Source organism: Cervus canadensis, chromosome 8, assembly GCF_019320065.1.
Source record: "Cervus canadensis isolate Bull #8, Minnesota chromosome 8, ASM1932006v1, whole genome shotgun sequence".
NCBI lineage: Eukaryota > Metazoa > Chordata > Mammalia > Artiodactyla > Cervidae > Cervus > Cervus canadensis.
The window spans coordinates 35,284,770-35,297,915 of record NC_057393.1 but is presented as its reverse complement, the minus strand read 5'-3'; the positions used below and the strand labels follow the sequence as shown (position 1 = coordinate 35,297,915).

The 13,146-nt window shown below is 40.9% G+C and overlaps 1 protein-coding gene and 1 long non-coding RNA gene across 8 annotated transcripts in view; one reads left to right on the top strand and one right to left on the bottom strand.

Moving 5' to 3' along the window:
* LGI1 (leucine rich glioma inactivated 1) overlaps positions 1–10,025 on the top strand; it is a 39,126-nt gene extending 29,101 nt beyond the window's left edge. The window contains exons 5-8 of one of the 2 annotated variants that reach the window (XM_043475951.1): positions 221–292; positions 2,842–3,011; positions 3,287–3,451; positions 9,393–10,025. In XM_043475951.1, the coding sequence (XP_043331886.1) occupies positions 221–292; positions 2,842–3,011; positions 3,287–3,451; positions 9,393–9,436 (451 nt within the window). In that variant the 3' untranslated portion in view covers positions 9,437–10,025. Of the gene's footprint in view, positions 1–220; positions 293–2,841; positions 3,012–3,286; positions 3,452–6,523; positions 7,722–9,392 lie in introns of those variants that run through there. The other variant, XM_043475950.1, reaches the window with a different exon arrangement.
* The window catches only part of LOC122446123, a 93,178-nt gene that overhangs the window by 28,794 nt on the left and 51,238 nt on the right, over positions 1–13,146 (bottom strand). The window lies entirely within an intron of this gene.

Below are 13,146 nucleotides of genomic sequence, written 5' to 3'. Positions count from 1 at the left end.
CGACAGACATGGGAAGACAACCTTTAGTTGTCTGAGAGTGTGATGCTCCATTCGGTGCTAAATAAATAGAAAGACCGATGCCCAGGCATTGTTTTGTTACTGGTATTTTGGAGTGTTTCCTTGTTCATTTTGTCTAATACCATAATACAAAAAGGGCCATAAATGCATGTATTTTGTTTATGACTACAGTTTACGTTACTCTTTTTTTTTTTTTTTCCAGGAGCCTTGCAAACAACAATCTCCAGACTCTCCCAAAAGATATTTTCAAAGGCCTGGATTCTTTAACAAATGTGTAAGAGGACCTAAGAAATCACTGATTAATTAACTAATTTGCAGTAGTTAACAAAGAAGTCTGGTGTTGATTATTAAAAATTTTAATTGGCTTTAAATTAAATGAGAAATTTAAAATTTTAATTTGTCTTAAATTTTGAATTTAGTTGGACTACTGTTTGAGTCTCCTAGGGTTTCCTCCACTATAGTTTGAAAACGTAACCCTAAGCTTTCCTTTGATAAAGTGTGTGTCTGTATGGGAGGGACTGATGACAAGCGACTTGGGGGGAGACAGGGGAAGAGGAGAGCTAGATAGAAATTTCAAGAAGCCTTTTTTTTTTCTCACGGGGTTCAGGAAATGGGGCAACAAAGGAAAAACACAAAGAAGTCTGGGTAACTGACAGAATAAAGATGAAAGGTTACACCCATGGGTTGGTCAGTCAACAGAGAAACGGAGCAGGAAGTGGGGGAAGGGAGAAAAGTTTGCCTTTTCTCTCATTACTCTGAACAACAACCCTAGGCTTAATCCCCAGGAATTTGGCTTAAGCCCCAGGAAGGGAATGAACTTAATTATTTTTGACCCTTTTTCAAACAAAAGAGCTTTCAAACTTTGACTTTTAAGCCTCAGAGTGAAAGATCTTTGGAAGGAATTTGTATATTTTGCAGTAAGCAAAGCAAGTAATGTATGCCTAACCGTCTCAAAAGCAATTTAGCTTCAATAAGTGCCTTCCAAAACATTAGAAAGGTATTTAAATGCCACAAGGTAGAACATAGGAACAAACGAAAGATGTGTGAAAAAAACCATATTTATCAGGTCCTTTGCTATAGAATATATATTCAAAACAAGTTTTCTCCAACAAAATTTGAGTCAAGTATCCTCGCCTAAAACCAGTATTTAACATCAAATCAGCTAGCTAGTGAAAAACTTTCTTTGTTCCTTGTAGTACTCCCCCAGCCCCTCCTCCATGCCTATTACCCCAATTCCTGAAAGATGGTTTATTTCCAAGAGAGTGTCAGAATCAGGACACTTCCAAAGAGTCTTGGACAGACCACAGTTATCCACTCTGGTTTGCAATAGATCAGAAAAGTTGACACTCATTATTTCTGGGTCAGAGTAGTCTTGGGATATGAAGTCAGTCCTACGAATGTCTTGCAAGTTAGATAACTCCATGGCAGACTTGGGGATATAGCTTGTTTGGAGACCCTCTGGCCCAACATTATGTCAGTCTAAACCGCACGCTAGCAAAAGAAAAGTCACTTGAAAAGGGCTCAGTTTCTCCAAGGAATCCTATCATGGGTTTGGCCTACCTTGATACGCCCAAATCAAGAATTATTTAAGAAGTGCAAGGATCCATGCCAATATGCCTTTTAGTAGATTTCTTGGTTTTCTTTATTCCTTAAAACACATTTTTAAGTGCTCCAACACTTAAAAATTATTCTTGTGCTGTGTGAAAAGTAGACAATACCTATCTTAGGAATTCTATGTGACAGAGACGAGTTTTAGGAAAGAGATTGGATTTCTGAGCAGAAACAATGCAAATAAACAGAGAACTGATGAGTTGGGATCATATGTGGAAATTTAAACTATCTGTGCTGTGCAGTTTATTATGGGTTATGAGCTATTGTATGTCTGCATTAACTCGGCTGTATCGAAGTCATTTCCTATTAAAATTGAATTTGAAGACCATGGAATAGGATCAGGATTAATTACATCTGTGAGGAAGAAGAAAAGCAAATAGCTCACTTGATTTAATTAAATATGGTCCAACAGTCACTACATTCTGTGTTTTAGAACCCTTGTTGCCCAATATGGTAGCCGCACATGTGATCACAGAACACTTAAAATGTGTTCCTAGTGTGACTGAGAAACTGAATTTTAAATTTTACTTAGTTTTTTTTTTAATCAAATAAAAAACTAAATTTAAGAACTGATTTTTCTGTTCAATTATTGGAAAACTTTTAAGTATGCTTGGAACAAATCGGGTGTATGAATCTTTTTTTTTTCAACTGTGAATTTTATTAAATCTAAACACAAATCAGGAACTTCTGCTGAAATTTTATTATCCAAATTGAGATATATTGTAAGCATAAAATACACATTGGACTCCACAGAGACTTAGTATAGAAAAAGCATGCAAAATATCTCATAAGTAATTTTCATATTACTATATGTCAAAATGATAAAATTCTGTATGTACTGGGTTACATAACATATGATATTAAAAATAATTTCATCTGTTTCTTTTTACTTTTTTAATGTGTCTATAGAAAATTTTTAAACTACATATATGGTTCACATTGTATTCCTATGGACAGCACAGCTCTAGACTGAACTACCTTTGAATCCAAGAGGGAGTAAGTTATGAGGTTCCATTGACTGGGGTGGCTTGCAAGGGTGCACTGTGGTCCTCTCTGAGCCCAAAGTGAACGATCAGACAGGTTCAAGGTAGATTATGAGGCATGATATAAAACCAGGTGAGGGCGTCCTGCTCATGTAATTGCTATGGTGAGAGTCATGCCTATGAAGGAAGGACCCTTGTATATCAAAAGCAGCTGAAGTTTGTCTTTCAGTGACCTGAGAGGTAATTCATTTAATTGTGACTGTAAACTGAAGTGGCTGGTGGAATGGCTAAGCCACACCAATGCAACTGTCGAAGACATCTATTGTGAAGGCCCTCCGGAATACAAGAAGCGCAAAATCAATAGTCTTTCCTCTAAGGATTTTGATTGCATCATTACAGGTAATGTATTCCAAATTAATCCATCTCATAAAATTAAAACTAAGGGTTACATTTTTTTTTTAACATATGCAGGAACTGATATTTTTTATACATTAAAAACCAACTGAGCAATTTAAAGATATTATGAACCATTAAAACTTCATGTGTTTAAAAGCAAAGTAAAACTACCATTTTACTGTTTCTCTAGAATAAATGTATTTCTTATGGGCATTTTAGATCTAGCCAACGAATGAGGCATTAGCACAGCTACTAATCATCATTTTCAATTTTTGCAGAGTTTGCAAAGTCTCAAGACCTGCCTTATCAATCACTGTCCATAGATACTTTTTCTTATATGAACGATGAGTATGTCGTCATCGCTCAGCCTTTTACTGGAAAGTGCATTTTCCTTGAATGGGACCATGTAGAAAAGACCTTCCGGAATTATGACAACATCACAGGTATGAAAAGGCTGACTGTATTTTGAATGGAAAGTTAAACTGCTTGGGTCAAGGGCAAAAAGAAAAGATGAATGATATCAGGGAATGCTTTTGGCAGGTTTATAGTTTAGTTGCTAAATCGTGTCCAGCTCCTGAGACCCCATGGACTGTAGCCCACCAGGCTCCTCTGTCCATAGGATTTTCCAAGCAAGAATACTGGTGTGGGTTGCCATTTATTACTGCAGGAGATCTTCCCAATCTAGGGATCAAACCTGGGTCTCTAGAACAGTAGGCAGTTCTTTACCAATTGAGCTACCAGGTTTAGAATCATTTGAATCCTAAATCTACCATTTGAGATTGTTCCCTAAAGCTTAATTTCCTCAGTTGTAAAATGGTAATACTAATATCTAACTTGCAGGGCTCTTATGAAATAATGAGAGCACATGTTCAAGAAACCTAGCATAAGACCTATCTTAGTAAATATGCAATAAAAAGTGGGTTATTTTTCTTGAAAGAAAAAGTACTGGACTAAGAATTATGAGTTCTATCTAGGTTCTGCCACAACCAAACTAGTTAAGCCACACTCTCACTGGGTCCATTTTTTTAACTACAGAATTGAGTTTATTTTAGATCGATGAATCTCAAATTTTATTGCAAAAACATTACTTCTGCAAAATGTTCATGTATGACTTGTGATATAAGGGTTTTATGGTCCAGTAAATTTGGGACCCATATCTCCCTCTTGGAGATTCATAATAACACACATTAGAGGCTCTGAGAAATCCTGCAGTGAGGACACAAACCTCTTTCTAGTATTTTTTTTTTTTTTGTATTTTTTGCATTTAATTTGATGATGGAAATCTTTTTTTTTTTTTCCATGAAAACTTTTACTTAGGTCACCTCTTAAGTTTCTTCCTCATTTCAAAAACTTTTAAGTGTTAAGTCATAAATTAGAACATGAGGCTCCCTCTGAAATCACCTTCACATCAGCGTTAGCTTCTAACACCCTTAAACTTGCTTCTGAGAGCACTCCCACATTCCCATAGAAGGTCACCCAGTCGACAAGGCTGGGATGGTTATAACTAGATTTTGTTGGCAGTCATCAACCCTATTGCTCAAAGGATCAGGACAAGTTTCGGTCTTACCTAAGACTGAGGTGCCCAGATAACTGAATCCCCTCCAAACTGAGACCCTCCTAGAATCCTCTTTCCTTCTCAAGGAGGAAGGCTATGCTTCCCTTTCTCCTGAAGCCCCCTCAGTTCTCCAGTGGATTGCAGCAGGACTTTGTGCAATCTAAACCAGCTTCTTCTTAAATGCGTACAGTCTCTCAATTGCTATGAATGAATCTTTAGATGAACACTTGAAAGAAAAATGAATCATATATTTGCAGACTTCCAGATGACATTATCTAGTCCAGGATGATGAATATATGTCATATATGCACTATCCCCTCCCTCACCCCATATAGACACTGTTAATCTATCATGATGTTCTTTCTTGCAGAGGACAGAATCCTTCTTAATACAGTTCTCCAGGCAGTCCCAATCAATCAATCAATATTGGTACATGATTGAAAACCAGTAGCCATCTCTAATCTAGTTCCAACTTTCACTGTATAGAAGGGAAAACTGAATCCCAGAGAAGAGATTTTTCTTAAGGTCACAGAATCAGCTGAGTCTTGAAAAGGGTCATAAATAGAATAATTTTGCCTATGCATGCAGTCAATTAATAGAAAGAGTCGATGTGGAACTTATTACCTCAAAGCCCTTAGAGCTGCAGTTAGAAAAAGCCTGGGGCTAGATTTGCCTTGCTTTCTTTGGGTTTCAGAGAACCAACCTCCCTCTAGAAGATCAGAATCTACTGATAACTTAAACTCTTAACATAGGATACTGAGCTAGGCTTCTGACAGACCCCCATGTAGTTTTCTGAGATTTCCCAAAGTAACTTTCAGGAGCATCGCCCACGACTGTACCCCTCTTTCACTTTTCTTAAGGATTCTTCCTTCTTCTCTTTTGCCACTAGTGACCTAAAGCTTCAGAAAAATCCCGAGTGATATCTCTCTTTTCTTAGGGGAAAGTTAGTCGATTCTAGAGCTAGAAACCATTCATTACAGAGAACACAGCAATTGAAGATAGAGCTGTGGGCTGCCCAGGCCACTGCTCAAGACTTGGTGAGGTTGTCCCAGAACTTTGTGGAATCCAAGCCCAAGTTGGAAGCCCCAATACAGCTAACTCCTCGCCCTGGGTTAAGTTAACTCAAGCCTTGGGCTTGAATCCCAACTCTGCCTTCTAGCAGCATCGAACCTCTCTGACTTTCAGCCTGCTCACCTGCAAAAGGAAGGGTAATAATAATAGTTATCTCTTAAGATTGGTGGGAAATTTAATGAGATGATCTGGCAAAGCATAAAGTAGGTGCTCAATAAATGGCAGTTTCCACTAGAATTACTGTGACTAACTCATTGATACGTCAGGGAAAGCAATGATTCTTTTCTATAAGAAGTGAGAGGAGAGGAGAGGGAGCTCCTTGACGGTCCAGTAGTTAGTACTCACTGCTTTCCCTGTTCAATCCCTGATTGAGGGAACTAAATCCATTTGTGGCTTGGCCAAAAAAAAAAAAAGACAAAGAAGAGGGACTTCCGTCGCCGTCTTCCAGGGTCTTCCACTGGCAATTCAGTGGTTAAGATTCTGCACTTCCAGTGAAGGGGGCGCAGGTTCAATCCCTGGTCGGGGAACTAAGCTCCCACGTGCCATGTGGTGCAGCCAAAAAAAATTTTTTTTTTTAAATTAAAGACAATGAAGAAGAAGAAGTGAGAGGGAAAACTCAGGCTGTAGCCATGTGTCCTGAATGTCTAGTACACATTGGATGTGACAAGACAACTCTACTGTTGGTAACAAGGCTCCATGAGGCAAAAAGGCACAGTCTTGTTGCCACTGGATCTGATTAAAAAAACTGGCTTTGCCTAATCAACCAAAGAAATCTCTTATTTCAGGCTGAAACAAGATTTTGGTGGCAGCTGCATGGTCTCAGCCTGTGTATTAACATGCTCCAAAAGAAGGATGGCCATCCTCCTAATCTCTCATTTGTCTTTCCCAGGCACGTCCACTGTAGTGTGCAAGCCTATAGTCATTGAAACTCAGCTCTATGTCATTGTGGCCCAGCTGTTTGGCGGCTCTCACATCTATAAGCGAGACAGTTTTGCAAATAAATTCATAAAAATCCAGGATATTGAAATCCTCAAAATCCGAAAACCCAATGACATTGAAACATTCAAGATTGAAAACAACTGGTACTTCGTTGTTGCTGACAGTTCAAAAGCTGGTTTCACTACCATTTATAAGTGGAATGGAAATGGATTCTACTCCCATCAATCTTTACATGCGTGGTACAGGGATACTGATGTGGAATATCTAGAAATAGCCAGAACACCTCAGACTCTCAGAACGCCTCATTTAATACTGTCCAGCAGTTCCCAGCGTCCTGTCATTTATCAGTGGAACAAAGCAATACAATTATTCACTAACCAGACTGACATCCCCAACATGGAGGATGTATATGCCGTTAAGCACTTCTCAGTGAAAGGCGATGTGTACATCTGCTTGACAAGATTCATTGGTGATTCCAAAGTAATGAAATGGGGAGGGTCCTCATTTCAGGATATTCAGAGGATGCCATCACGAGGATCCATGGTGTTCCAGCCTCTTCAGATAAATAACTACCAATATGCAATTCTTGGAAGTGATTATTCCTTTACTCAAGTGTATAACTGGGATGCAGAGAAAGCCAAATTTGTGAAATTTCAGGAATTAAATGTTCAGGCACCAAGATCATTCACGCATGTGTCCATTAATAAACGCAATTTTCTTTTTGCTTCCAGTTTTAAGGGAAACACACAGATTTACAAACATGTCATAGTTGACTTAAGCGCATGACACACCAAATTCTGTGGCTGCCATCAGTAACTTTCTACAGTACATGATCCGGATGAACTCAAATGCATGATGACTTCTTTTCACACTTGCAAATGAATGCCTTTCAAACATTGAGACTGCTAGAACCAAGCACTACCCATATCTCCATCTTTACCTGTCCAGTCCAGTGGTGTGGGAAGTTACCTTTTATAAGACAAAACTGAATTGTGTAACTGTTCTTTGCAGTGAAGATGTGTAAATAAGCGTTTAATGGTATCTGTTACTCCAAAAAGAAATATGAATATGTACTTTTCCATTTATTTATTCATGTGTTCAGAAACAACTGCCAAATAAAATGTTTACATTTTCTTTCATATCCCAAAGGTAATTATTTACAGGAGTTATTTTATTCTTGGTAATAGTATGTTGAGTGAAGAGTTTTATACAATGGGGTTATATTTGGATTGAGAATTTATGTAGTAAATAATGAGTGAAGATGAACATTCATATTGATTGCCTATCATTTATTATTAGGTTGATCAGCTGAGTTTGAATATTCAAAGGTGTTTCTAAAGGGCATGGTTTTGGGGAACACTTTGGGGTGAAATAGTGACAAATGGAAGAAGAGTAGAGAAACTTGCCTGTTACAAGATGGCTAATTAGACAGTTAGGCCCATCCTTTCCTATGTGATAGCTCCAGCTAAAAACATCATTTGGAGAATTTATAGAAGCTAAATTCAAGATCTTGGATTTTTAAAGCCTTCTTCAGGGACTTCTAAATGTCTGACTCTCAAATCATCTGACAGCTGACAGAGATTGTAACCTTACAGCACTTGCATCAGATATATCTGATACGAAGGCCTCAATCTGACCAAGGATGCTTTGCTTCTAGACATCAGTTCTGACATGATACTGACACACTGCTGAGTGCCCACAAGGCTCAGATCTGACTTTCTAAATCCCTGCTCCTGGATCCCATGGTATGTTAGCACCTAGCACAATGCCTTTGATAGAGTAGGTTCTCAAAAACTACTTTTGAAGATGCACATGTTATAAACTTAAAAATAAACTTCACAAGGTCCTTTGATCTAACCAGTCATATTTACTGAGGACCTACTAATGGGGTATCTTTTCTGTGGTTTGGGGAGGAAAACTGAGGAATAGAGCATAGTCCTTGACCTGTGGGGCCTTAGAAGACTAACAGGGTGATTAGGACACAAAAAACTACAGAATAAGCTGTGAGTGCCAAATGTCACCTAAACATTCTGATTTTAAGTATCATAGGAGTGTCCAAGATGAGTTCCTGGAAGAAGTGGTCCTTGTTCGAACATAAAGGGAAGAGATGATTTCAAAAGGGAATCAGGGCAGAGGAGATATTCTTGGCATGATTTGGTTCTGTGTGCTGCCTTCATGGAGGGGATCAGAGCTTCCTCAGGCTTACTGTTGCTCAGACTCTTTAGCTGAATGATTAGGGGGGCAGGTGGGACAGACAGCAACTCTGGCAGCATGTATCTGGCAAACTTGAGGCATTAAAGGTACACATAATAGTTACATAGTCTCTGGGAAGCAACACCTTGGGGAGCTATGCAGAGGAACCATATTCCTTTACCCCGTGGGGAAGATATCAACTCTGACATCAGGGTTATGGGGGGACGAAAAGACTCACCCACTCCCAATCCTGCACATAGGGAGATCTGGCCTTCGAATGTCTGACTTTCTTCGTTCCTTTGTCCAATAAGTAGCACATGTGTGTTAGAGGGGGGCTTTCCTGGTGGTGCTTGTGGTAAAGAACATGCCTGTCAGTGCAGGAGACTTAAGACTTGCAGATTCGATCCCTGAGTCAGGAAGATTCAGTGGGGAGGGCCTGCCAACCCACTCCAGTATTTTTGCCTAGAGAATCCCATGGATAGAGGAGCCTGGCAGGCTACAGTCCATGGTGTTGCAAAGAGTTGGACACAACTGAAGCCACTTAGCATGCACCTCTGTTAGAGAACACCTGCTTGGTACAGAGTGGGTTTAAGTCCTGTCCTGTCATGTACTGGCTTTGTCCACAGGCAAGCTACATGGCCTTGCTGAGACTCAGTTTCTTCATCTGTAAGGACAACGATGCCTACTCCAAGGACAACAGAAGGATTAAATGAAACAAGGCACACACGGTGAATTGAATTTTACAAATATGGCCACAATGATATTTCCCATCCTACATGCTCTATGAGAACCTTGCCCTAACCCCATCAAGACATGATGCCTAATTTCTTGATCCTTCCATCTGGATGGCCTGGTGACTGACAAAATGTAGTGGAAACGATGCAGTTTGACTTTTGAAGTGAAGTCATAAAAACAATGAAGCTTCTGCCTTGTGAAACTGGGAGGATCTCTTTTGGAGGCCTGAGCTGCTGCATACAAAGTGCTATTATTAGCCCAAGCCACCATTCTGAGGAAGCCCAAGCTTTGGTCAACAGCCCCAGATGAGGTCTCAGCCAACCAACCGCCACATCAGCCACCATTTTTGTGAGCGAAGATGCCTCCAGATGATTTCTGCTCTCAGCTGTCAAGTCACCACAGACTGGCAAATATTCCCAACTGAACATCCAGAAATCATGGAGCAGAGACAAGCCATTCCTATGATGCCCTGCCCAAATTCCTGACCCACAGTATCTATGAGCATTAATAAAATCGTTATTTTAAAAGGCCAAGTTTTGGGGTGACTTTTTAGCAGCAATAATCAGAATAGCACATGGCGTGCTTAGCAGAGAAGAGCACAAAGCGGTAAAGAATCCACCTGCAATGCAGGAGACACGGGAGACGAGGGTTCGATCCCTGGGTTGGGAAAATTCCCTGGAACAGGAAATGGCAACCCATTCCAGTATTCTTGCCTGGGAAATCTGCTGGACAGAGGAACCTGGCAGGCTACAGTCCACAGAGTTGCAAAGAGTCGGACACGACTGAAGCAACTGAGCGTGCAAGTACCAGTTATTACTATGGGCCCCACACCCAGAATATTGTATGCTTTGGGGTCATGTTCTACCTTATTGCCTTGATGTAATTCATTGTCATTTCATTTCTAAAGGCTACCTCCTGTTTTCTATATGTTAACGGTGTTCAGACTCTGTGCCAGGCACTCTGCTGACTTCAGAGATGCAGAGATTTTGGATCTAGATTCTGGCCATTTGCTTTAATAGAGGCATTGACTATTTAAGTCAGCAAACAAACTGTCTAATTTACCTCGAAATTGAGACCCACAGATGTGAAGCAGGTTACAACCCAGGCCTCCTGATGCTCAGCCCAGTCCTTTCTCCATTACATCGTGCTACCTTTCAAAATCGAACCCTCTGACTGGAACCTAGGGTTGCAGATGGGGAGAGAGGTGAGGAATGAGGAGGCTGACTGAGATGATAAATTCAAGAAAGACTGAGAAGGAGGACATGTGGTCACGTCCATTCTTGCAGGAATCGACTTTTCTGAGAGTTGCCCTCTCTCTCTGTACCCCTCATCTACCCTGTACTATGCAACTGGGTCATTTATACCCAGCCGTAAATGACTGAACACCTAAACCCCAATCTAAGAAGCTCAGCTGGCTCAGCCTGAGCCAATCCATCCTCCTTCCTGGATATTTGGAACTAGAGCAGCAGAATCTGAGTCAATTGGTCCCAGGCACCATACCTGTAAGGGGATGATCTTAAATCATGTTCCCTTGAAGCAGCAGGATTTACTGAAGGAGTGCTCTTAGGTAAGGGACAGGGAGGAGCATGGAGCGGGGAAGATGTAAAGATGTACTTTCAGGAGAAGTCTAGCTTCAGCCTGAATCCAAGGGGATCTCTAAAGCAGGAATGAATTGTACTACAGCGTGTGTTCTGCCTTGAAGCAAGGAGGGTGGACATTTATATTCCCCATCTGATGATCAGTGACCAAAGAATGTGGGGCATAACCTCTCAGGCATCTCCAGCTGAGAAGGTTCTAGTTGGCTAAGTGCAACCTCCCAGAGACAGGAACCAATGTGAGCAGCCATGCCACCAGATGAGTTCACCAACCTAGCAAAAGACATCTGGGTGGATAACCAAAAGCATATGCTACAATGATGGTGTCTGAGGCACCACTCCAGTTTGGAGCAGCCACGGTGGTCTACAAACCAGAAGAGCAGAGGAGAAGAGAATGAAGCTGAAGCACAGAAAGAAGCAGGGGTGAGAAGCTACATAGTCTGAAGGAGAGAGGGAGGGAGAGGAAAAAGAAAGGAAGAAGAGAGAGAAGGGGTAAGAAAAGGGAAAGGGAAAAGTGGAGAGTAGAAAGGGAGGGAGGGGACTTTCCTAGTGGTCCAGTGGTGAGGAGTCTGCCTTGCAATGCAGGCAACACGGGTTCAATCCCTGGTTGGAGAACTAAGATCCCACATGCCACTTTGAGCAACTAAGCCCGTGGGCTGCAATCACCGAGCCCAAGCACTCTGGAGCCCCCGTGCCACAACTAGAGAGTCCGTGTGCCCAATGGAAGGTCCTGCAGGATGCAATAAAGATCCTGTATGCTGCATCTAAGACCCAACACAGTCAAATAAATTAAAAGGAAGGGCAGAGAGAGAATGGGAAGAAGACTGGGAGCCTTGGAGACCCAGCTTGGGTCACCTGAGAACCAGACTCTGAGAAGTTAAGTATTAGGTAGTACCTTTCAGACCAAAACCTGGAAGGCAGAAGGAATTAGGATTTGGCAAAGAGAGTAGCTGAGTTGTGATGCAGTTCTAATAAAAGCAATCCTGTAGGAAGCTCTAGAGCTGAGATATCCTTTCTCAGTTTTCCCAAGTTGGACCAAGGGGATCAGACCTTTATACCTCTATCAGAGGTGTGCTGTCCCTGGAAGAAAGCATGGCCTTAGTGAGGCTGTTTTTTTCAACCAAGGCAATCCCCAAAGAGGGCAAACAGTAGATAACCATCTTCTGGGAGTAGTCCCAGAAGCTGGGGAAATAAGTAATTTATTCCTGAGTGAGGCAGCACAACACAGCATCCAGCCCAGAGGGAGACAGATGAGGAAGAAGGCTGTGGGAGAGGGGAGGGGGTGAGTCACCCTTTTCCTAGTGATTGCCCATTTTCCACTCCATCACTCATGCGATCCAATGGTGTTGTTCCCTGCTGTTGAATTCCTTGAGATACTTCTGTAGCCTTCTATTAACATGTCACTACATACATACACACACATACACATTTTGTTTTATATTACTTTGTGTGGCTTTCTGTACACATGTCACAAAATTATTTTCAACTAAGTCAGAACACTTAGGCACAATGCACTATAATGTAGATACGATGGCAAGTACTAGATATTTCTGTCTCCTTTTTTCCTGCTACTCCAACTGTATACCTACACCTATGGACACAGAAAGTTCAACTTCATTGAAAAAGTTTATTGACCACCTACTATGTGCAAAACACTATGGTATACAACTCAAAGCAAAAATGAGCAAGAAATTGTCCCTACACTTAAAAGATTTGCATACCATTAGGGCTTATTTCTAAAAGGCAGCACGCAGAAAAATTAAAGAGGCAAAAGTAAGTCCTATATGAGAAGTGAAATGTGACTCATATTTTCCCTTTTTTGCCTGTAGGTCTATCCTGATGGTGCCCATGTCAATTTTCTCTTTAGGGCAGTAGACAGAGTAGTTAACGCCATGTATTTTTAGACTCAGATAGACCAAGTTTGCATCTCAGTGTGGCCATTTATTAGTTCCGTGACCCTTGGTAAGTTAATCTTGTCTGTAAAATGTGAATAATGATCAAATAGAGTCGGTTTGTTGTGATATGTACTGTTGTTTTTTAAGGTGTACAG